The sequence below is a fragment of the Talpa europaea genome (assembly GCF_964194135.1).
Source record: "Talpa europaea genome assembly, chromosome: 3".
Lineage (NCBI taxonomy): Eukaryota > Metazoa > Chordata > Mammalia > Eulipotyphla > Talpidae > Talpa > Talpa europaea.
In genome coordinates, this window is record NC_140069.1 from 125,899,058 (window position 1) to 125,925,210 (window position 26,153).

General features: G+C 37.0%; 1 protein-coding gene across 2 annotated transcripts in view; it reads right to left on the reverse strand.

The window, feature by feature from the left end:
* ASZ1 (ankyrin repeat, SAM and basic leucine zipper domain containing 1) overlaps window positions 1-10,268 on the reverse strand; it is a gene marked incomplete at both ends in the record, with an annotated part of 37,559 nt that extends 27,291 nt beyond the window's left edge. For both annotated transcript variants that reach the window (XM_084230373.1, XM_084230372.1), the window contains 4 exons: window positions 3,832-3,943; window positions 6,252-6,374; window positions 9,724-9,823; window positions 10,164-10,268. In XM_084230373.1, coding sequence (XP_084086499.1) covers window positions 3,832-3,943; window positions 6,252-6,374; window positions 9,724-9,823; window positions 10,164-10,268 — 440 coding nt within the window. The remainder of the gene's footprint in view (window positions 1-3,831; window positions 3,944-6,251; window positions 6,375-9,723; window positions 9,824-10,163) is intronic.
* Window positions 10,269-26,153: the final 15,885 nt, after the last annotated feature.

Genomic DNA, 26,153 nt, shown 5'->3' on the forward strand with positions numbered 1-26,153 from the left:
GAGGGGAGCAGCAGGCAAGGCAGGAGAGGTCTGCCAAGCCAAGTGGGAATCTCCCTGGCCGGCCGGGAATCGAACCCGTGCTGCAGAGGCTGCGGACAGCCTCACAATACGGCGCTCAACCCACTGCGCCACCAGGGAGGCCCTATAAAGGAAGTTTTAATAAATTTCAAAGATCTGAAGTATGTTATCTGACTAGAGTGGAATTAAATTAGAAATCAGCATCAAGGTACTTGTCACTGTACGCATATAAAACAGCTAACAAAGATATAGATTAGATCCTACATGTAGATAAAGACAGTAAATTAAAAGATGAGCAGTGGATATGGACAGGCACTTTATTAACAAATAGGAAGAAAATAATCACAAAATAGATTAATTTCTAGAAATGTTTTCCAAATAAACTACTAAAAAATTATTTCCAAAAATATTTTTGTGACTTAAGCCTGACTTCAGAGCAAGAGTATGGCATGTATTTACTTACAACTGGGGATAAAAGGTAGTATTGTAATCCAAAATAAACTTTTCCATCAAACTGCTTCAGTGACATTTACAACTAAATTTATATTCTGAGAAAGAAAACAACATTTTTTTCCCAGAGCATTTTCTGTTTATTGAAATAGGCAATAACATCCAACAAGTTAACAATCACACGAAGATTACGTCAAAACCTTGGACATTAGTTAATGTGTGCTGTCTTATCAACAGTAATAAAACCTGTATTGAAATTAAAAATTATGTGTCATTTTACCCTTATCTCATGACTAAGAAATCTGAATGTAGCAAATTCCTCTGCCAGAAAAGAATGCCTTCTAGATATAAAGGAAATATACATACATATTTCCTACTACTGAGTTGGAATGATTATAGTAAATATAACATTTAATATTTAGTATATTAAATAACATTTAAGCACAATTAGCACAGTATCTGGTACACAGGAAACATCCGTTAAGTGTTTCATTTAAAAACAAAATAAAAATCCTAACTTCAGAAACAAATAATAAAATCAAAATGTAAAAAAAAGTACTAAATTCCTATATTTGCTAGACACAGTTTCATGCTGTTACTAGCAGCAAGCTTCAAAAGTAACAAAAGATGTGATTTGTGTTAAATTAAAAATGGCTTTTAAGGTTTTTTTTTTTTTTATCATTTAGTCCCACAGGAGAGAAAAGGAAGAGTCTAAAAGCTTTTTAAATAATAATAAAAGAATATGGTAGATCTATATGTATTAATATAGAAAACTAATCATCAATTAAGTCAATGCTATTTTCAACAATAGCAAAATAGTCTGTATGTTCATACAAAGTAAACAGAAGTAAAAAATAGTTCAAAAATTTAGAAGTTTGTTTCTATTTCTAACAATGTAAATGAGAGTAATTTGGACAAACACCATACAAACATCTAAAATCAACTAGATGAAAATTATTTTAAAAGTTTTCCAAAACTGAAGAACTAATAAGATATTTAAGTTTTGAACCAAAATCTAGATGGCAAAGCCCCAAATAAGTAAATAAAGTCAGCATTCAAATTCACTTTTGCCTTGAGGAAATCCACCAGGTCAGATGAACCCAATGGGTAAATAAACTGTGGTCTTGGCAGCAGTGAAAATCAAGAGGAGCAAAATTCAAGGAGTGTTTACTGAACCATACTCAAGACACATTCAGTTGGGCCTCTAGGGTAAGGATGAACAAGAAATAAACTAGCTCTTTATGTTTCCATCACCTCTTTATGTTTCCATTCATCTGACCAGATGAATCCTGGACTGATATTGGCCTAGGTACCTTTTAGAAATACACAAAATCCTCTTTGATGGCTCATCCTAAGCCTCATATTATTCTGACAAGTAACTTTAAAATTTACTAACTAGCACCTGGCAGGTATGTGACCAACTAGTTCAAAAACTAGCCACTTTTAAGTTTTACAGCCAACTCTTCCTGTGTTCTTTACCCTAAGAAGTAATTTCTTGGCGGGAGAATTGTTTAACAAAAGAGGCTATGTCAATAGCTTGGAAGTAAATTAATTTCCTTTATATCTTAAAAAGTTCCCTCATGTAGCTTGATATCTTTTGGCACTTTCTACAAGAAAATAAAACCCCCAATCTTCTAATAGTTTCGATTTTTGTTACTGCTAATGAATTATCTATAACCCCCCCAAATCTCTTGCACTCTCCTTGTATTGAGTTTTTTTTTAACACCACAAGCTTACTACTCCCATAAGTGCACTAATGCAATCCTTCTTATAAAATTTGCAGTCTAAAAGCCACTATATTCTTTTCAGCTTTATCAAGATCCTCATTTTTTGCAAGAAAATAAAATTCAATCATTTCATTCTATTGCTTATGCTTTGAGCATTAAAAGAATTTGAAAGGTTTATTTTTCACTTATTTCTTATTTGTTAATAAGATGCAGATCATTCTTCAGCTATAATGAAATTTCTATATTAATTTGAGTTGAGCACATACCAATCTAAATTTTGTGCTCTTTCAAATTCATCGACTTTTCTAGGATTTTCAGGGTTGAAATTATGTGGTTGCTTTATAGTTTTTAGCTTGAGATGCTGTTAACCTGTGTTATTTTAATTAAAATGGAATGAATTTTCCCAAGTGTATCCAAAGTATCAATAAGATTCCCTTGAGTTCTTGAGGAAAAAATAGTCTAGAAAGTATGACATTGACTTGCTTGACTATTCCTTCTGTATATTTACAAAACAATGAGTGACTAGGAGGCCAAAGACTTTGCGACCTAAAATGCCTTCTAGAAATAGTAACACACACACATTGAAGAATACCAAGTGAGAAACTATTTCCACTCAACTGAGAGAAGCAGTCTTATATTAGCTACTTCTAAAGGTTCAAGTCAAAATTATAGCATGTATTAAAGTTTACTTCAGCTAGTGCCTGGAGCTTACAATTCCAAGGTACAAACCAAATCCAAAAGTTGTACTTAACTAGGGATTATGTGACACAATGAAATTCCTGGGAACTGATATGTTAAACATCTGCAGGTAGTTTCTGTTATAGTTTTTGTTTGAGAACCACTCCACCATATCAAAATCTATGCATCCCAGAAAAGAGCTGAGAATTATCTAAAGTTGTATAGTCCTTCCAAAGTCTCTGTCAGAGAAAATAAACTAAATTAGAAAAAACCTCTAGAGTAAAGCATAGTTATTTCTGTATATTATTACTGATTTGTGAATAATAATGCTTTTCATGTGAGATGTTTTTGGTTGTACTGACTATTCCTAGTCTCATTTTGAAGATTGAATAAAACAAAGATATTTAACAGGTGGAATCAAGCAAAAAGTAATTCAAATAGACATTTTAAGAAATTTGATACATTTTTTATTGCTGATATTTAGAAATGAAAGATATAGTACTGACTGTTCTTTGTAGATACAGGCATTGTTAAATATATAAAATAATTAATTAGAAAAGATTTAGGAAAATGGAAACATTTTGACATATTTTAGAATTCTTAGAATTTGTAAGAAGTTATTTAGTGGGTTATACTAAATTAAGAAGTTTTAGTATTATTACTCAATTATTATGTTGACTGGATGATTCATAAGAAATAAAATAATTTACTGTCCTTTCCCTCTTACTTCAAATTCTTAGGATATGACTCCAGAGATTAAAACTTGAAAGACTACTTTTATGATTTGCCCTTCCTTTGATAATAGTACACCACGGGACCACGATGTTATGATCAATTTTCATTCATGGGTCATGCAAACACAATTAACGATTAAAAAAATCCTATTATCAAATACTTAACAAACTGATAATCAAAAAATGTATCTTCATCATTGTTGAACAGACTGTAAGACTCTTACCTACAAGCAACATTTGGATCAGCATTTCTTGAAAGCAGTAGCTCTATACACTTCAAGATCTGTTCCTCTGAGCCACGAGCAGAACATGCAGTTATCAAAATCGTTTGCTTATCTATAATGAAAAGTGAAGAAAACCCACTATACATCAGGAAATGTATATAAATGTATATAAATGATCTTTTTTCCTCATTCAAAATATTCTAAATATTTATTGGACTCTTAAAATTATATAATTTATCTTGCTCTCAGTATATATAACATCATGTCTTCCTTCAAAAAAAATGAGGTGTGGGATTAATTGCCTTAGTTTTTTAAATATATCACAATTCATTTCTTAAGTTCCTTTCCTTATTTTTATTTCTTCAAAAGAATAGGAAAGTGATTAAGGGCATGGACTCTGTAGAGATACTGATAGGTGTTAAACAGTTTTGGTTAATTAAAATTTTCCTTGCTGAATTCATGGTTGGAAAACAAAGACAGGTATTCTCTGATTTCACTTTACTTTTCACATTTCACAACTCAATAAAATCTGGCTTATAAACAAACCATTCTACTGAAAATGATGTAATTGCCACCCAATCTACTGATTTCACTCCTTAACTACTTGATCTCTGAACTACTCTATTTCTTAAAATTATTCTTCCCTTGGCTCTTATGACATCAGCAGGTATCTGGGTAGATAAAAACAAAAAAAATACTTCTCAAGTAAGAAAAGAAGAATTCAAAACAGGTCACGGCAGTCATAGTTTACATTAGTGGTACAGAGTTAATATTGACAGAGTAAAAGATAAATATTCTAGTCCCAATTCTGCCACTGGCAAATTGACTCCAGTGATAATTTACGACTATAAATTAGGTCTTTTAGGATTAATATCCCAACAGGATTAATATCCCAATAGGAAGCTACTATCTGCCCTCTCTATCTGATGGAACTATTGTAGAATACATACAAGAATTTATTTGAATATGCTGTGAAAAAAATATGAAATGTTTTATAAGTGTAAGTTATTCCTCTGATTACAAGAAACAGAAAAAAATATTAATCAATTTTTTTCCTAGCAGAACATATATACACTTCAAAAATCTCATTCCTAAGTACAGCTTTAATTGGGTACTATTTTAAAATGACATAAGAAAAATCTACTATGGCAACAGATTAAACATGAAGCTGTTGATAAGATGGGGATTTATGTAAAATATGTAAGTGAGAAAACAAAACAAATGATTTTACAAATGTCTAACATAGGTACTTAGGGTGAAAATTAATTCTAAAATGAGAGCTATACATGAATTAAGAAATAAATTGGAAATAAGTAACATGTTAAAGATAATCTGTAATTCTATATAATATTTAAACTGAGTTTTCAGTGATTATCTTATCCTTCAAAGGAACTCAAAGAACTACTTCTCACTGTAAATTAATAACAAAGATAGAAACACAGAATTAACAAACTACCTTTGAAATAACTTTAAGGGGTATATTGATAATTCAGAATTGGGTTTTAAATTCCAAAGGTTGATTTTTAAGTAATTGCCCACAAAATTATCAGCTCTTTGCTGATTCCTTTCAATGTATTTTTCTTTAAAAAAAAACCAAAACCTACTAGCATGGAAATGAAAGCTATATAATAACATAACCAGTCATAAAAACAATACATATGGAATCTACCATTTTTAGTGAAGAGAGTTTTTCAAAATATCTATGGTTTCCAATTTTATTTTTTTAAATAATTTTTCATTAAGGTAACAGTGGTTTACAACACTATGTATGATTCATAAATTCAGGATCCTGGGCCTCCCTGGTGGCGCAAAGGGTTAAACACAGCACTATGAAGCTATCCACAGCCTATGCAGCAAGAGTTTGATCCCAGGCCGGCCAGGAAGCTACCCACATGGCGCGGCAGACCTCTCCTGCCTCATCCACTGCTCCCCTCAGCGGTGCATTTCAGTCAGTCTGCCAGTTCTGTTTCCCACTCTGCCTCCCTCTGGTGAATCCTCTCATACCCCGCATCTCTGGCCTGTGCCCCAGCTCTTGTATGCATACATACATCTTTAAAAAAATTTTAAAAAAAGTACAAGATCCTACCTCTTTAGATGTATATTACCACACCACATCCACTACCCAGACATCCAATATGATTTTGTATGCTGTTAACATGTAACTATAGGAAGGTTGTTTTCTCAAAAAACTGCTTTAATTTTTTTACCTTGCAGATAGCTGCGTGGGAATAAAAAAAAGTCACACTAAATACAATCAGTTAAGTTTCCTCAAACATGTGACCCTTATTACTATTTTAAAGTGAACATATGAAAACAGAGCATAGAAAATGTGTATCACCACCTCTCAACATACTTAGGGTTCTAAGCAGAGAAATATAAACCAGAGAAAGTAAACTTTCATGTTATTTAAAACATCTTACCCTTATCAAAACTTGCATTAGCACCTCTGTCCAAAAGAACCCGAACCAGCTCTACATTGGAAACACTAGTAGCATACATAAGGGGGGTCCATCCATACCGAAAAGTGGAATCTACACTAATGCCTGTTAATATAAAAACAAACTTTTAGAAAGAAGCATCCCTCACCAAAATATAAAATAAAATATAATAATCATTGTCACCTTAACAAGCTTAATTACACATAGTGACATCACTGTGGACTTTATATTAGAAGGGAATTTCTTGGAAATAATGGTTCCAGAAAAAAGAAAATAAGTTATATTTGGATTTTAATAAAATTAGCTAACTTCAGTTTCACTATAGGCACTGTGTTCCAAGAGAATTCTGTGACCAATGTTTTATCATATATTATATAAAATATGTTAGAACATGCTACTTTTTTATCTCTAAGGGAGTTAGAAAAAGACTTTACAGAGGTAAAATGTCTTCTTAAATAGGTTATTATCATACATTTCTATGGTGTAAAACACCACATAAATTCTCCAGATCCCCTTAACTTCCTTCTTACTATAAAACTTACCCATGGATGACTGGCCAAACATGAGGCCAAAAAGGTAGGACAGCATTGGATTATGAAAGGTCTGTTAAGAAATGGAGACTATTATCCAGTCTACATTTGTGAACCAAGGGTGACATCATTATATTTGTATTAGAGACAACACTGGTACCACTGTTCAGAGTGGGGCGGGATGCAGGGAGGCAGTTATGAGGCCAGAAGTCTATGCAAAAGTCAGAGCAAGGGCAGTTGAAAGGACGGAATCCAAACAAACAAACAAAAAATTCAAAGGTAGGATAATCAGATTTTAAAATTATCTGGAGTAGAAGTTATAGCAAAGAACAAATAAAAAATGACTGTCATGACTATTGGGTTCTATCTTGGACAAATTAATGACAAGCAACGAGCTAGAATCAGTAGTGATATTCATGAGATATTAGGCCTGAGAAAGGATAGAGTTTTCAATAGTCAGAATGGGTCAGGAAGGGACATAAAATAATTAAGAGAATAAGAGCCAGCTGATCTTAAAATCCTCGTATCATTAACTGTATAAATCCTTGTAGTCATCTGATTCACTTCAACAGCTTTGATTGGTGTTGGTTATACAGAAAAGAAAAAATATGGTTGAACTGACCTAAGAACACATGAGGGAATGATCAAAAACCATTAAATTTATGTAATTTAATGAAAAGATGAAGATTCAAATGGCAATCTCACTCTTTAACCTAAGAAATATTTGCTATTGTTAAGAAAATAGAATGTTTTTCTTTTCAAGAAGGAAAACTGATATGTGAAAAATTCTGAATCTCTTAAATCTTCCTTTAACACTTTCTAATTATAGGTTTTATAGTCTCTGGCTATATGGTTTCTTCTGCAAAGATGTTGGTCATATTATCACTGAAGGAATGTAAATGTGGAGGGAGGAAAACATTTTTTTTTTTCTGTAGAGATGCTAAGTTTCTGAAGGATTATGTATCACAAATTCCCAATTGTCTAGCCTTAATTGTTAAGTGCATGATAATTATTTGGAGAGAACACAAAACATCTTAGTACATATATACACTGTTGGCTCAACTTTGAAAAAATTTCTGTTTAAGCTACTGCAACTAAAAATATATTAATGAGATATTAAAAGAGATAATTTTGTTTTCTCATTAGTCTGCTCCCATTGACATTGCTCAAATTGACAGCAAAGATAAAAAGGAAAAGATGTGAAGAAAAAGACAAGCAAATGGCATTTTGCTATTCTGTAACATTCAGAAAAGTAAATTATTATGCACCTATATGTCTAAGTCATAGTGTAAAAAAATAGGTTTAAAGGATTCTCAGAATATATTTATAGAAGTGAAAAACATTCAAAATAACATTATTTTACTTTGGGATATATATATATATATATATATATATATATATATTTAGTAAAAGCATAAAGATAAGAATAGGAATGGTAAATACCAACCATAGGAGAACAGTAATTTCTAGGGGGAACCAGAGAAGTCTGTACAATGTCTGAAATATTTAGTAACTTAAAGAGCACTGAAAATATTAGCACATGGCAGAATAACAAAAAATGGTGACATTTTTGAAGTTAAAAGTGACTGGCTCAAAGGAAACTTTCATTTTTACAAAAGTTATTGTTACAGAAATATGTATCAAAAACAAACATAACTTTGAAAGGCAAAAAACTCAAACCATTTTAAAAACTGTTAAATAAGATCTGGAAGGAAACCAGGAAACAAAACAACTGGAGTTACCTGTGAAAGTGGCTTGTTGAAATGAACTTAGAAATTTTTTATAATTAAAACCAAATTATAAAAGACTGACTAAATACCAACTTTATTAGTAGGATCTCTTCAAGTCTTAATCCTTCAGGAACCTCCATCACTTCTTTGCACCTCTTCCCCCTAATCTACTCCCAGGCAAATCTCTTTTCTAAAACAAATTTCTGCCTATTTGATCCCATTCAACAATATGTACACTCTCTTGGGATGTATTCATATTAGGTATTCAGGTCTGTTTTAGTTATTCAAATTTTATTCAATTACATACTTAAGTTCCACTGTAAACACAGTGGAACTTGTTACAACAGCTAAAATCTACATAATGCCTATAAGTTATAAGACCTTTATGTGCTTTACTGTAACCCCTCTCCCCCTTCCACAGTCCTTGGAGATGATCCACATTTTAAAAAGGGGGAGATGGAAGTTTAGGTAACTTGAGTCAAGATTACAGCCATCAAGTGGCAGGATTAGTAATCAAAGCCAGAACTCTACTTTTTTCAGAATGATTTACTTTCTACTAAACTATGCAAGATCTCCAGTATAGAAAAAAAATATTTTGCTACATACAATCCCATTTAACTATTCTTATGTGTGAATGTTTTTATCTACAACTAGACAGTAAATGCTTGTTATTCCTTTGGATAATTTCAACCATTTATCAACAACTCACATTTCTATGGCAAGATAATTTTTAAAAAATATTAAATTTGATCCACATTAAACATCATGAGATGATCAGAACAGAATTATGATACTTCACATAAAGAAACTGGTGTTCTGGAAAGTTTAAATGACTTTTCCAAGGAACCACACAGTGTAGGCAATAAAGCTAGAATAGAAATCCAGTTATTCTGACTCCTACCTCAGGACTTATTACCAGAACACATACAGTAAATGCTAAAAACAAGAAAGAGTCAAAGTGTTGTAGGATTAGTCACAGAAGTCCTCTGGAAGGACTAATGGAAGGTAATGGAGGGGCATTCCAAATACAAGGGTATAGGCAGATCACAACTGAGTCCATTAAGATACGTGGGACACTTGATATAATGGCATTTGTTTGTGCTATCCATAGAAAGCAACCCGATCTTTTAAAATAAGGCACCCTTGTAGACTTAAGACAATTGTATTGATTTCAAACCGTCTCTTATCTCTCACCAGAATCAAGGAGCTCTCGGACCAACGAAATATCTCCTGTGGTCAATGCTTTCTTAAATGTTTCGTTCTTTTCTTCAGTGGGCAACGGCCCTTTTAGTTTCTAAAAAAGCAAAAAATTAAAAAAAAATCGTGTTATACTATTTTCATTTCCACTGCTCAGGAAACAACTCTATTTGGTTTTAGGTACAAGGTCTTGGGGGAGGATTAACATAAAAATTGTTAAGATTTCATGTCTAAATTATCTTTACAGGAAACAGGTAATGATGGGTCCAAACCAAGTGAGGAGCTACATCATGATCTGATGAAACGCATTTGATGGAAAGTACAAGGAGAGGAAAGAGGAAAATGTCGCGAGTTTGCTTGGCTGTATTTTCCACAGGAAAAAATTAGGGACACAAAGGCGAGGCCGATCCAGATCAAGACAAGGGCTCATCAGCTACCTGAGCTGCTCGGTCGAGATACCCAATTTCCCAGCCATCATCCTCACTCTCGCTACTCTCGCCTCCACCGGCCACGGCCGGGCCTCGTAGCGTGCTGGTCGCCATGCTGCGGGCCGCTTCCTACCCGCACTACGCGCCGATTGGCTCCCAAGCACCTGCGCAATGGGGTAGGTTGGGGGGCTGCAGCGCGGCGAGGGGAGGGTTGCGTAGAGATAGCGCGACAAGCTAGTGCCCGGCCCAGGACCCTACTGCGCAGGCGCAAGGCCCTGGCCTGGCACGTGGGGCTTGTTTCCAGGTCAGGTGTGGCTGACAAGCCCCGTGTTCCATGCTGCAGGTCGGTGCTTCCAGTTCTTTAATCACCGTTCATTATTTTAAGGTATTTTCTTGAGAAAGTTCTTGCTCTTTATGGAATGCCCCACTTGTCGCGGGGACAGAATGAACAGGCTTTCGTCGCCATCACCTTGTCCCTGCCAAACCACCTCCAAACTGGCATCCTTTGGGGGAGGGACAGGAGTGCTTGCCAGTAGACATCCCTAAGGAGCCTCGTTTTCAACGTCAAGAAGCCACGAGACAAGTGGGAGCGGAGAGAAAATGCCCTCCCAAAGAATTCTTCCTTTAAATGTATGTACGTATAGATAAGGAAATTTCAGACTCTCCAACTACCTGGGATAGTGTAGATGCCCCAAAGGAAAAAGTCAAGGAAAGGAGCAGTGGGGAGAGAGTGGATCAAGAGCTGGGAAAAGAAATGATTCAGAGAGCAGATGATTGCAGAAGCCCCATGTAGGGTAAGGAAAAAATGTCAGGCTTTTCTGCCCTCCCGCCATCAGGATAGATGATGGATCCTTGCAGTCCTGAATGCATGCCTGATGGTAGGCACCTGGAATAGGGTGTGGGCATAGGTAGGTGGGATTCACCTGGGCTAAGACTGTGCTTTTAAGGGCGGTGTCACAGGGACGCCAGTAGAAGCCGAGCGAGAAGCAGAAGCAGAGATCACCGGAGAGCCCAGATAGAGTGAAGACTTGCTGAGGGCTGGGAGGCCTGCCAGCCTCCCGGCCCCCAAGTACCCCTGCCTGCTGTGTACTGGGTAAATCCCAATAAAAACCTGAAAAAAGCCACTGAGGGCTCCAGGACACTGACTCCTCCTTTACCTGATCTGCTGGATCAGAAAACCTGCTCGGTGTCCATTCCTGCCCTTACACCCCACTACCCACTTTCCTGGTTTAGCTTTTCAGATAGCTGCTGTCTGAAAATATTACATACTTAAATAGGTAATTTTGAGAGAGACCACATTTACAAAGCCTTTATGATAGTGTATTGCTTTATGTCTTTTTAAAAATTGTTTATCGTTAACCTCTTAACTGTGCTTAATATAAACTACTACAGGTATGTATGTATAGGGAAAAACTCTTTTTGGAGTTCCATGGTAGTACAGCTTTTCGGCGTCCACGGAGGGTTTCGCACACATACAGTGTGTGATGAACTGTTTATGCAAACCCTCCACCGTGAAAGCAACCCAAACTCAAACTCACTTTTCTGTATGTAACTTCTAAATGAATTGTTGGTAGCACATTGATTATTTTTGCCATCCCAGAAAAGCAGATCCATCAAGGAATAGGGTGCATTTATGTGCTACTCGGTGATTGAAAATGAAAGCAACTGTGCACCATTCTTTGAAATATTTTGCAGTAATTGTTTTTTCTTAATCTTTGAAGTAAGATTTTGAGATTACTTCAGAGACTTTACAGACACATATATCTAAGTAGCTTGGTTATTTGGGAGCCACACTTGTCTTTCTAAATGCATTCATTTAATAAATGTTATGAGTCATTGAGCACAGCCAGGCACAACTAGGTTTGGGAAGACAACATCAAAGACAAAACAAGGCCTCATGGAGTTCACATTTTAATGAGGAAAGAATTAGCAAACAAGAGGATTGCAGATTGCAGGAGCCTCAAAGGAAATAAGCGAGGGTTCTCAATTGCTGAAATCAAGCCACCTGAGTTATTTTCTGGCCAAATCACAAACCAGTAACTGTGTACCCTTGGGCAATTTGCTTAGCCTCTTTTCCCCTGTATTGGCTTCCTTATCTGTAAAATGGTGATAATGATAGAACCCACTGAATAGGGTTTTGAGGATTAAATAAAGTAATGGACTTGGAATAGGACCTGCCTCAATGCAAGAATTAAATAAATCTTAACTGCTACAACTACCGTTATCATTATTTTTGATAGAGTGATTAGACTGAGTAAAGTCATGAATTACACGAAGGAGCCAGCCTTATAAAGTGGGAGGGCAGACCTTTCCTGGCAGAGGAGATGGGTAACAGCGACCTTAAGGCAATAAAAAACTTGGACCTTGTCTGGAACTAGAGTGAGTCCCTAGGTGCCTCACTTGTGTGGGACCTACGGAGCAAACTCTAAGGGAGGTTCTGTTCTTGTACCCTCAGTATATCACTTCACTTTTATTCTTGTACTTGCTGGAACCAGAATGGAGGCCTGAAGCTGGCACTTTGTGAGAGAAGGAAAGGGTATGTGATTAGAGGATGTTGTGGATCTTAAGTAAACAAATTGGATTTTACTTTATAAGTAATTGAACACTAAAATGTATTTAAACTAATGAACGGCATTCTGGGGGGTGTGTGTGCTCGTGTGCGCGTCCTCTTTCGCAGCGAAAGTTTGTGGTTTGAATATTTATCTAAGTGGTGGTGCCATTTACTAAGATGAGAGAAGACCAGAGGATAAACTTGACTATGAAATAGATGTCTCAGAGTCAATATTCAAAACTGTACACCCAAGTGTAGCTGTTAAGTGGATATTTGGATGTTCAAGTATAGAGTTCAGGGAAAGACTGGTCTTAGAAATATAAATTTGAGAGTCATCCACACATAATTGGTTTTTAAAACCTTAGGATTTGCACAGCAAGATGTTTTGTGAATGTAGATGATATAGATTGAATGTTTGTGTTCCTTCCAGAATTCATATATTGAAATTTAGTCTCCACTGTGGTGGTACCACACTAATGGCACCACCACTTAGAAATGAGGTCTAAGGGAGGTGATTCCATCATGAGGGAAAAGTTCTTTATGAATGAGATTTGTGTCATCATGACTGAGATTCCAGAGAGTTCCCTTGCACTGTTAACCAAAATGGCTTGTGAACCAGGAAGAAGTGGGATCGCACTAGACCCTGTATCTAATTGCTAATTCTTTCCTTGATCTTGGACTTCCCAGGTTTTATTTCTGTTATTTATAAGCCATCCAGTCTATGGTATTAAGTTAGAGTAGCCCAAACAGACTAAGAAAATACATATGATTCTAAAATTTACATGGAAAAAATGACTAGAAGAACTAATTTTCAATAAAAAGAATATTGTTGGAGGAATTGCTCTACCCAATATATATAGTGACAGTAATATATATACTTAATATATACTTAATATACTTAATATATAGTGACAGTAATCTGGATTGTGTGATATTAGAGAAGGGATAGATGCATAGAACAATAAAACAGAACAGAGGGGCCTCCCTGGTGGTGCAGGGGTTAAAGTCTCAGCATTGTCAATCTATCACCAGCCATTGTGGCATGAGTTTGACCCCTGTCCAGGGAGCTAACCCACATGATCAGCAGACCTCTGCAGTCTGGCCTGCTGCTCCCCTCAGCAGTGTATTTCAGTGATCTGCCTGTTCTGCTCCCCACTCTGTCTCTGATGAATGTTCTCATCCCTTTCACCTTTGGCCTAACCCCAGTTCTTGTGGCATAAATAAATAAAATAAATCTTAAAAAAAATAGAACATAACAGTGAACCTAGAAATATCCCCAAACAAGTACCTCCAAATGATTTTTGCTAAAGAAGTAAGAGCAATTCATCAGAAGGAGGACAGTCTGAACAAATGATACTGGAGCAACAGAATCCATGGGTTAAAAAAGTGATGAACCTTGATCTAATTCTCATGACTTTAAAAAAATTAACCCAAAATGGATTATAGATATTCTTAGCAACATCATTTATATTAATCAAAATAAGGAAACAACCTAAACAACCATCAGTTGATGAATGGATAAACAAAATGCAGTATAGCCATGCCATATGTATTAATTTCCTACGACTACTCTTACACATGCCTCCAAAACCGGGTCACTTGTAGCAACAGAAATTTTCTCACAGTTCTGGAGGTTAGAATTCTGAAACAAAGGTTGGCAACACCATGTTCTCTCTGAAAACTGTAGGGGAGGATCCTTTATTGCCTCTTCCTAGCTTCTGATGGTTGCTGGCAAGCCTTGGTTTTCCTTGGATTGTAGATGTGTCACTTTAGTCTCTGCCTCTGTATTTACAATGCTTTCTCCCATACGTGTCTGTGTCGCTGACTATCTCTGTGTCTAAATTTCCTTCTTAAAAGGACATATAGATTTCGGGCTTACTCTAATTTCAGTATGCCTACCTATTCACTTGATTATACCTGCAAAGATGCTGTTTCCAAGGAAGGCCACAGTCACAGATTCCTGGTGGACATGAATCTGAAAGAATACTATTCAATCCAGTAAACCATATTTATCACTTGGTATAATGTTTTCATAATGCACAATATAGCATGTACCTTTACTTCATTCCTTTTTTAAATTAATTATTTTTTTTTGTGGGACCCTCGCTGGCAGGCGGGGAACGAACCGTCACTGCAGAGGCTGCGGGCAGCCTTGCGCCCAGCGCTCAACCGCTGCACCACCAGGGGAGGCCCATACTTCATTCCTTTTTAAACTGAAGAATGTGTGGTATTGATTTCAGAAGGTGTCAGGATGCATTAGAAAGCTGTTGTAGCTGTGAACAAGAGTGGTGGCAGGGAAAATGGAGAGGAGGGGTTGCATTTAAAATACACTTTGAATCAATACAGTTGGAATCAAGTGGAATTGGTGACTGTATATGGAAGATAAGAGGGAGAGAGTAGTCAATACTATTGTGATAAGAAGAAGAAAATATTTGAGCAAACACAGATAAGTTTTGTTCTTCATAGAGACAGTCTGAAATGCCTGAGGAATATCCCTGTCCAGATAGTCTAGAGCTCTCCAGAGAGGCCTGGGTTCGCCATTCAACTTTTATTTATTTATATGTTTGTTAAAAGATTTATTTATGCATGCATGCAAGAACTGGGGTGTAGACCAGAGGTGCTGGGGGTGGTGGTGAGAGGATTCACCAGAGACAGAGTGGTGAGCAGAACAGGAGGACCTACTGAGATGCACTGTTAAGGAGAGCAGCAGGTGAGACAGGACAGGTCTGCTGGGCCATATGGGTTGTTAGTTCCTTGGCCAAGAATCGATCTCATAGAGCAGTGGCTCGTGATAGTTTGATAGTGCTGAGACTTTAACCCCTGAGCCATCTGGGAGGCCCTCAGTTGAACTTTTAGAAGTCATCTTCATAAAATATAATGATGGATAAACATTCAAGTGATGATATTGCCCAGGGAGAATGGTTAGGATTATATCTTAAGGGAATGACTATTCTTTTAGGAAGCCACCAAGGGAAAAGAGGCAATAAAGGGACCTGAGAAATAGTGATCAAGGAAGAAGGAGATGGACAAGAGGGAGCCCTACTGTATGATTGGTGGAAAATTTAAATTGGTACAGCTATTATGGAAAACAGTATGGAGACACCTCAAAAAATTGAAAGTGGAAATGCCATGTGAGCCAGCTTGGGATTTATCCAAAGACTATGAAAACACTAATTTGAGAAATATAATACAAACTGGAATCATTTTCTCAAAAACCTTGTAATAATTATAACTGAAACACTAATAGCAACAGTGATAATCAGTTCAGTTTATACTACTTCCTGTGTGCCAGTCACTGTTCTAAGGAATTTTCCTATATTAAGTCACCCTATTGACAGAAATACTATCTCAATTTACCTATATTAAGTCACCCTATTGACAGAAATACTATCTCAATTTTACAGAACAGGGCATGGAGACACAGAGAGATAAAGGCACCTGCCCAAGGTCACCTACCTGACGGGGTTGGGGTTCAAACAGCAGGAAATAGTCAGCTCTGGAGTCCCTACTTTCAGTCATACTATGTCTTTGGCAACACTTTTCTAAATATATACATCCATTGATTATTGTAATCCTGTCTAATTTTTTGAAATAAATGCTGTTATTATCTTCATCTTATGGATGAAGAAACTGAAGTACAGAAAGCTTATTTAAATAGCCCAAATCATACAACTGTAAGTGGAATGGTTAGAAATCATAGCAGGCTCTCAGCCTCCAGAGTGAGGCTCAGGTTTATCTGAAAGTATTATGCCTATGAAGTGCTCTGTCCCTAGAGGATTTTTCTCCTATGCGTTTCACTTTCATTCTATCACATTGTCTCTGAAATACTCCTTTCCAAAACAGATTTCGTCTTCTGACAAGTAAAACAAAGTGAGAATAAAGCTTGTTTTTTATGTACAGGTAAATCACAGCTTTATTCCTGGTCAGATAAGAAATCAGTAATTTGGTTTTGTTTGAAGAGATTTGGGAATTTCTCCCTCTCATTTCTTGGAGTGGGTCACCCACCCATTTTGTTAATACAGTGTTCTGCTTTGGGTCATTGATGACAGGAGATTGGTAAAACAAAGAGGGCAAGAAACCAGCTGGATCCAAGAAATAAATATTATTCAAATTTAGGCTCTCCTCATTCTTTGTTGTATTTTTTTTTTTTTTTGACTTACAAGTTTTGCCTCAGACATTAGTCATGATACAGTTCATTACACGTGCTGCATTTTGTGGGGGAACTGATTGGTTATTTTCTATAGTAACATGTAAGGTATTAGTTTCAATAATTTGAAAATATTCTAGTAAGTTATTATTTCTTAATGATGTGGGAATCCAGGTGGGTTAACTGTGCCTTTTTAGATTTTGCAGGCATAAGAATGGCAAATAGATTTATCTTCAGTCATTAAAATTCATGTGTATGTAACAAGACAGTCAAGGGTAGAGAAGTTATTTTAAAAAATTGTGCAGTGTTAATTGATTCCACAAATTATTACTGTGTTCCTACTCTGTTTTCTGGGAATAGAGGCTTAACTTGTGAGGAAGACAGCAAGATCCCTGGTCGCAGAGTTTGTGGTTTAGTAAGAGAATCAAACAAATATGTAATTAAATATCAGGTGTTGATAAGTTCAATAAAGACCATAGAGCCAGATGAAGGGAAGGTGAATAATGGAGGCAAATGTGAAGTTAAGAATATTAGGGAAAGCGGGCCTCCCTGGTGGCGCAGCGGTTTAGCGCTGGGTTGCGAAGCTGCCCGCAGCCTCTGCAGCGCCAGTTCGATCCCCGTCTGCTCCCTGGCCACCGGAGGAGGGTCCCACATGGCGCGCAGACCTCTCCTGCCGCCTGCTGCTCCCCTCAGCAGTGTACTTTGGTCCTTCTGCCTGCTCTGCTCCCTGCTCTGGCTCTGGTGAATTCTCTCACCCTCCCACACTTCTGACTGTACCCAGTGCTTGTATAAATTAATAAATAAATCTTAAAAAAAAAAAGAATATTAGGGAAAGCCTCTCTGAAGTAGTTTTCTTAGCGTGATAGAAAATCACAAGGATTTGGATTTCCTATTTTGAAGTCGTTCTGGCTGTAAGGAGAAAGACTGTAGGTAGGGGAACAAAGGTAGACTCAGGAATACCACCAGTTAAGAATCTTAAAAGTGTATGGGTTCTCAACCCTGCCTGATACTAAAATCGTCTGGAGATGAATCTAGCCAGTCCCAGTCTAAAACAATTATATTAGACTCTCTGGGATCAGGGCCCAGTAGTTGATATTCCTCTGATGATTTTAGTATTATATATAGTAAGGGTCAGGAAAAGGTTGTCGAAGAAAGGTGTTGGGGGCTGGGTTTAGGGCAGTTATTTATCCTGGATATAGTCATTTATATCCAGTGGGGAGATGTGAATAAATAGAATGCTGAAATAAGTCTATTTAAACAGGAGTGAATTCTTACTTGGATTTATTTCTTCCTTAAGGATTAATGGTTAGATCAAAGAAAAAAATGAACATTAGAAAATGGTGAAAATGCATACTAATTAAGAAGCATTAACCAATATTATACAAGAAAGGAATGATTAATGAAAATGTTTGTATCATGTTTATTTCTTCAAATATTTTAATACGGATCCCAGATTTGAAAATTTTTATAGCGGGATATGGGAGGCTAGCTATAGGGGGGCTAATTTTGAAGATGTCTAGATGTTTGTAGACGTCTAGATGTTGTGTAGATGGCAGGTAAGATTTGCGGATAGATGGAAAGTGTAATGAAAAGGAATGAGGAGACCAGGGATGGAATACAAGTTTTAGACTTGAAGAATTGGGTGAATGGCAGTTGAATTTACTCTGATAAGGGGCAATGGATGTGAAAGCAAGTATCTGTGTGTGTGCGTGAGTGTGTGTGTGTGTGTGTGTGTAGGTGTGTAGGTGTGGGTGGGTATTGAAATCAAGGGTAACTGTTTAAACTTTAAAATGTAGATAGTGCAAATAAACTGAAGTTGACAAGTGAATGGTTAGTTTCCTGGAATAATTTTCTTTGATCTTATATTTGCTTCTTCTTTGCATTAACTGGAACATTTACTCATTTATTTATTTGGGCAGGCAGCCTTTCTAATGTTTCTTTTTCTTGCTCATGTAATTTTATTTTCTTTCTTTACTAACTTTTTAACGTATACCCACAAAACTACTGCATAGCACTTAGGTATAGTGGAAGAGAGTGCCTCAATATTATGTTACTTCCAACCAAACATGATAGCTGTAGATTGCTGGGAAATAGTAGACGGTCATAAATGCCTGAACATTTTTTTGTGTTAACAAACATTACAAAATGAAAGAAGTTAAAAAATGGATTGCAGGATAATTAATGATAAAAATTTCCAGAGTATCATTTCCAGAACTTTATTGACTAAAGGAAATGTTTAAATTAGTAACATATTGATTAATACACAAAAGAGCTCACCAGATGGTGGGCTTGTGAATTAAAGCAGATAGCAAAAATGGGATTTTAGAAGATTAATAGCTATAAAAAAGGCAGAATTTATGAAATATTTAAAATAAAATGAACTTTAAGTTTTACAACTCTATCTTGAAATTATAAGCTATGTAGGCCAAATACATATTACAGATTAATGAATATCAAGTTGATGACATACAATAGGTGATTAACTGGAAAATGATACTTTTTTTTAAAGATTTAATTATTTTTGCATACTAGTGCTGGGGTACAGGCCAGAGATGTGGGAAGTGAGAGGATTCACCACAGACAGAGTGGGGAACAGAACAGGCAGACTGACTGAAATACGCTGCTGAAGGGAGCAGCGGGTGAGTCAGGAGATGTCTGCTGTGGCCGCTGGGGATCGAATTTGTACTGCAGAGTCTGTGGATTGCTTCATAGTGCAGTGCTTAATGGGAGGCCCCTGTAAAATGATACTTATAGCTAAAATTTATTGAACATTTACTATGGCTATGAACTATCTAAGCATTTTTTATGTATTAAGTCTGCATCGGTTAGGAATAGCTTTAGCTGCAAGTAACGGTATTCAATATTCATCATTTAACACAGTGGCTTATTTTTTCATGTTGAATGGAGTGTGGTAAGTGTTACAGGTTCATTGGCACAATGGTTCCTGGCAGCATCTATCTCACTCTCTTATACTTGTCCTCATAGTTGCCGGATGTCTTACCTATCTCCAGGCAGCACACTTGTGTTGCAGGCTAGAAAAAGGAAGGGAAGGATGCTCCAGCCACATCTGTCAACCAAAATTTCCCTAAAAGCTCCAATAGCATTCTGTTTTTGTCCCCTTTGCTTCCATGGTTACCTATAACAGAGTTGAAAGAGAAATTGGGAAATCAAGTATCAGCTTTTTCAAACTTTGCAATGGAGCAGGAGAAGGGAAAAGAAGATTACGGATGGGTGTTGTGTAGTGCAGACAGTAATGACTGCCACAGTTCCATGTAACCTTTATCAAACCCTACCAGACTGGTACTGTTATTTATCATCATTTTACAAATGAGGAACTAAAACATAGAGAAGTTATGAAACTTGAACTAAGGTCAAACAACTAAAAGATAATAGAAACAGGAATCGGTAGAGGGCCTCTGTCTCCAGAGTCCACCCTTTTCTCAGCTAGTGTGGAAAGAAAGTCTTAAATTTAACATTGTGCCTTTTGGCGTGATCTTCCATATAACTCCCTAATGCTCATGGATGTCACAGTTTTTTATAATAGACAAAATATTACCTTAGAATAAAATAAGTCTTTGCTATAACTCTTATATTTTGTATTTAACCAATAATAAAAACACAGTCCTCTCAAATTCATATAATCACTGTTTTAAAGTATTCTAAGTATTTTCCATGTGTATATCCACAGCTGTGACTTCTTCATAACTCCTGAAATAGAAATAGGTGTGATTTTTTTGCATTTAATGATTGGGAATACTAAAACAATATTGTATCAAAGAGATCAGAGACCTAAACCCAGATTTTCATAGAGCCAGGATATTCTAACTTCATTAGACACCTACAAATATACATTTTAACTGAATTCATGTTTTTCTCAAATTTTGTTAATTTGATTTTCATTTATGTAACTGTATAATTTGGGAGGTACATTTTATTTTTGTTTTTTTTAATAGAGGTAGTTAATTTATATCACAGTATTTTTTTTAGGGGTATAGGTTTATAACTCTACAAATGTTTACAGAAGAATGGAAGCCATTATTACATTACAAATTTTCCCACCTAGACAACGGCTTAAAACTTTAAAATTGAGCTTTTAAATATATTGTAGCAATTTATTTTCTTAAAAATGACCAGTGAGGTACCATGTTTTTGAAAGCTATTTCCATTGGTTACTTGAAATTTTGACACATTTTTGTGGATAATAGCTTAGTAAAATACCAAATAATTGTAAATTCTGTGCAGGAAACTTGTGGTTACTGCTTGAAAGAAATTAAAACTGATACCACTTATGCCAAGTATTATTCTCCACTAGAGAAAATCTTTATTTTTTTTGTAATCAAATTAATTTTCTTCCATACTGTTTTTTCCTGTTCTAAATTTCTGTATTGTAAATAAACAGCAGTGAGGTAATTTTCCTTTATTAGACTTCCTATTTGCATATTAACGTGTCAAAAACTGCTTTTTCGGGCCTCCCCGGTGGCGCAGCGGTTGAGCACTGGGTTGCGAAGCTGCCCGCAGCCTCTGCAGCGCCGGTTCGATCCCCAGCTGCTCCCCGGCCACCGGAGGAGGGTCCCACATGGCGCGCAGACCTCTCCTGCCGCCCGCTGCTCCCCTCAGCAGTGTACTTCGGTCCTTCTGCCTGCTCTGCTCCCCGCTCTGGCTCTGGTGAATTCTCTCACCCTCCCGCGCTTCTGACTGTACCCAGTGCATGTATAAATAAATAAATAAATAAATAAATAAATAAATAAATAAATAAATCTTTTAAAAAAAAAAAACTGCTTTTTCATTTGTTGCAAGGGTATGGAAATCAATTTATGCAGTCATTACTACTCTAGACTAGTCATATAACAGTTATTACATGTGTACAGAAAATGATCTCATACATGTATCATTATATGTACACATGTCATTATATGTAGATATTAAGCTAGTAATAACCTGCATGTATTTGACTTAAAGCTGTGTTTGGAAGTATCCCATTGAAATAGACCTGTGGAATAGATGGAATTTTTTTTAACGCCAAGAAAAATTTTTGATATGTATCTCTTACAATTTGTTATTCGGTAAATAGATCTTCAAAGAGGGGTTATTTGAATGGTATTCATTTTATTTTGGGAGAGAAGCAGCTGTCTCCTAGCTCTGACCTGGCTTTATCGCCATTGTTTTTCTTATATTCGTATAGTATCCAGATTGACCAAGCCTATGTGAGTGAATTATTAATATGCAATGAGATAAAGGACAGATTTACTGAAATTTCATAGTTTTATATAAGTAAGACAATGTAAAAGCAACAACACAATGAGGCAAACATTTAAGAACGTAATGGAAATATCATTGAGCACCTTTACAATATGTGGGACCTTTTTCAAAGTAGGTTTTTTTTTTTTTAAGATTTATTCATTCATGCATACAAGAACCTGGGAACAGGCCAGATGCGCAGGAGGGTGAGAGGATTCACGAGACAGAGTGGGGAACAGAAAGGCACGCTGACTGAAATACGGTGCTGAGGGGAGCAGCGGGTGAGACAGGAGAGTTTCTCTGCAACATGTGGAATTCTCATTGGCCGGCCTGGATTGAACCCTTGGGGCAGAGGCTGCGACAGCTTCACAGCACTGCGCTCAACCACCTGTGCTACCAGGGAAGGCCCTCAAAGTAGTTTCTTTAAGTGGCAAAATGAAGTTGAGAATTTTCTGTCAGTTCCATTGTGTACTGTGACTCAGAAAGTTTATTTACCTTTGTCAGAATCTCTGTATCTGTGCTGGGATTTGAAACCAGGTCTTTCTTGTTCCATAGCTGTCCAAGTAGGCTTTGAGAAACATAAAGAAGGAATAATTACTATTATGTTGTAGTGAATTTATTTTAAAATAAACCTCAGAATATAGTATTTTATTGAATACTCCATGTTTAGAAAGCAAAGGTGAGCTATTTTTCATGGAAGACACATGTAAAAGCCCTGTTTAACTCATTTACATTTGAATGGCAGTGACCTCAAAATTCAGGCTGCAGGACCCCATTGGTAGCATGGTGAAGAGTGCAATGGAGGAAGACACTTGCACTGGAGAATGAAGGTGGTGATGATAGTGATTAGGTGGAAAGGGTAAGAGTTGGTGAAAAGTCCCAATAATGTTGCAAATTTGAGTAGGATCTAGCTCTAGGACATAGGAGAGACAGTGGAGAGCTCAATCTAGGAGGCAAAACACAGCAAAAGATGAGGGCGTGCCCGAGTTATACTCAGGGTAGAACAGAAAAACATAATGGGGTGGTGCCTTCCAATCTACCAGGAAACAGAGCGTGGGTCACAGGAGAGAGGGTCAGCAACAGCCCTCCAATACGTCCTTCCACTTTTACTACCCTGTGTGTATATTTCTTCTTGTTACTCTTGTGACTTTTACACTTTCCTCTCTGCTCATTTCTCTCCTTCCTTTTCCTTAAATACACCATATCCTCTCCTGACGTAATTCTTTGCTGTTCCTTCTGTCTGAACTGTTGTCTCCAAGAAATCCACGAAACCATTTCTTTCACATCTACTCAAAACTTATCCTCTTTGTCAGGCTTATCATCACTGCCCTATTTAGTACTCCGGTTTACTCCTTCACCCTCTGGCATGCCTTTCCCTACTGTTTTTTATTCCAGAACAGTTAACCATGTTCTAACATACTACAGTATATTGTTTTATTATATTTATCTCTTGCTAGAATATAAGCTAAGCAGGTAACTGTTTTTATTCCCTGTTATATCTTTAGCTCCTAGAATAGTGTTTCAGACAAGCCTACAGAAGTTGATGCCAATCACAAGTGTTGCTCCTGAACTTTTAAGCCATTTAAACATACCCAACATCAATAAAATCACAGTAGTAGTTCATAGGGACCAATTGCTATTCTTGTGTGGCTACTCTCATCACCCTCTCCCTTGCAATTGAGTCTTGTACAGAGTACCTCCCCACCCCCAACACACACAAATGCCTCTATATATTCTCAGAAACATATGTTTGGTCAGCTACTGCATGGAGTCGGTCATTTTCTCTTGTCTTCCCATTTTAGTTCCCTTCTGTTGGCTGATACAGTTTCTGCTGGTTATTCCATGTCTGAGCAAAGCTGTTGCTTTCATGAGAATTTACAGCACTCACCCTACCACTTTGGTGTTTTCACTGAGTGCTAACATTGAGTTGCTGGAGAGTTGGCAATTACACAGACCTGTGTAAAAAACAGGCAGATATGTTTATTCTCTAATGCTCTGCTTAAAGGAGATCCCCAGAATATATCCCCACTTGTAGTGTTTTGCCAAGCACCATGTTCTATTGAAAGGAACCATACTATTCTTTAAATCACTCCTGACTTTTGGCTATTGAGTGTTTTTTTTTTTAAGATTTATTTTATTTATACAAGAGCCGGTGTACAGGCCAGATGCACAGGAGGGTGAGAGGATTCGTCAGAGACCAAGTGGGGAACAGAACAGGCAGACTGATGAAACAAACTGCTGAGGGGAGCAGTGGGCAAGGCAGGAGAGGTCTGCTTGCCATGTGGGTTGCTCCAAGGCTGGCGGGGATTGAACCAGCACTGCAGAGGCTGCAGACAGCTTCACAGTGCTGAGCTCAACCGCCTGCACTACCAGGGAGGTCCTACTGAGTGTTTTTAAAGCATCTGTTTATAGCACTTTGTATAGCATAGCCTGACTACAATATATTGCATTTTTTTTTAAATTCTGAAAACAACTTTAAGAGATGAGTATTATTTTCCAGTTTTATAGATGAAGAACTCAGATTAGAAAACTCACTGTTTTTTATGTGTTGTGGAACTAATAACTACGTGGTAGCACTCAGAACCAGATCAGTTGGACCCTGTAGTAGTTGCTGATGCTGCAACTGACTCTACTTTCCCTGCCGGTCATCCACGCTCCACCTGAAATGACTGTGGACTGACAACTCAGTGACTTGCTCTCTTATGGGATATAGGATGCCTCCTATCCCTACCACAAGCTCTTGACCAATAACGATTATAAGACTTACAGAGGGCTCACCACTTGCTTGAAGGTGAGGTTAATTCTGTGGTACAATTTGTGCTCTAGGACTTTCTTTAGGGATCAAACTGCAATTAGTCTCTGTCTGAGCGACATTCTTGTTTCTCCTCACCTATTCTATTTCCTTCACCTTTGAGAGCACATACCATTAAAACTCACCTCAGCCTCTCTTAGGGAATCTGACTTAAGTGAGGCCTCCAAATGCCATTAACTACTATATAGTACACAGTCTTCATTTTTTTATTGGACTGATAAGGTTTACGTAGTTTTCTCTTTTCTTAGTATAAATTCTCTACCAAAAGATTCCTTGATTGCACATAAAAATGGATAGTACAATAGAATGTGTTCCCAAAATGAATGCATGTTGTGATCATGCTCATTTGCGCTAATTCATTACACTGAAAGTCTTTTGGTTTTTTTTTTTAAGATTTATTTATTTACACAAGCACTAGGTACAGTCAGAAGCGCGGGAGGGTAAGAGAATTCACCAGAGCCAGAGCAGGGAACAGAACAGGCAGACTGACAAAACACTGCTGAGGGGAGTTGCAGGTGCAGCAGGAGAGGTCTGCATGCCTTGTGGGACCCTCCCCTGCGGCCGGGGATCGAACCAGTGGCACTACAGAGGCTGCGGGTAGCCTTGCAGCCCAGCGCTCAACCACTGCACCACCCGGGGAGGCCCTAATTCATTACACTGAAAGTGTTTTAAGGCTGAATACATTGCCAAAACCCAGGTTCGGCCACTTGCCACTCTCACGCCAACCAGGAGGGATAAGAGTTGGGGTTAGGACAGTTAGGTTTATTCAAGAGATCAGTGTCCTAAGGAGATGGCCAGACTAGATTCCTTTACAAAGAATCTTAAAGTTTAGAGTAAGAGAGTTTTTGTAAGGAAGTCTTAACTCAGAAGAAAGTGGGTTTCTGTGTGAAGGTTCAGGTTCCTGTTGTCTTCAGTTGTTTTCCCACATTTTTACAAGCTTTTAGCAATTATCCAGTTATTCTGGAGTCTCTAGGGTGGGATGGGTGTCTGGTCTACCATGGTATCGTGTTCTCTATCTCTGATTTATCTGTCAACAAAAGCTTAGCAGGAATATGATTCGTGTCTGTAAATTTACTTGAGTGTATGGAAAACGTTAATATATTAGTGTTTTAAAGGTTCTGACAATGACTAACTGGGATGGAGCCTTTTTCTTAGATTGTGTTTTATTCATGTGCCTGCATTTTCAATTATAATTTTTAAAATCAGCCATATGGACCGCTGGCCTAGGCATGTTCACTGGAAATTTAAGAA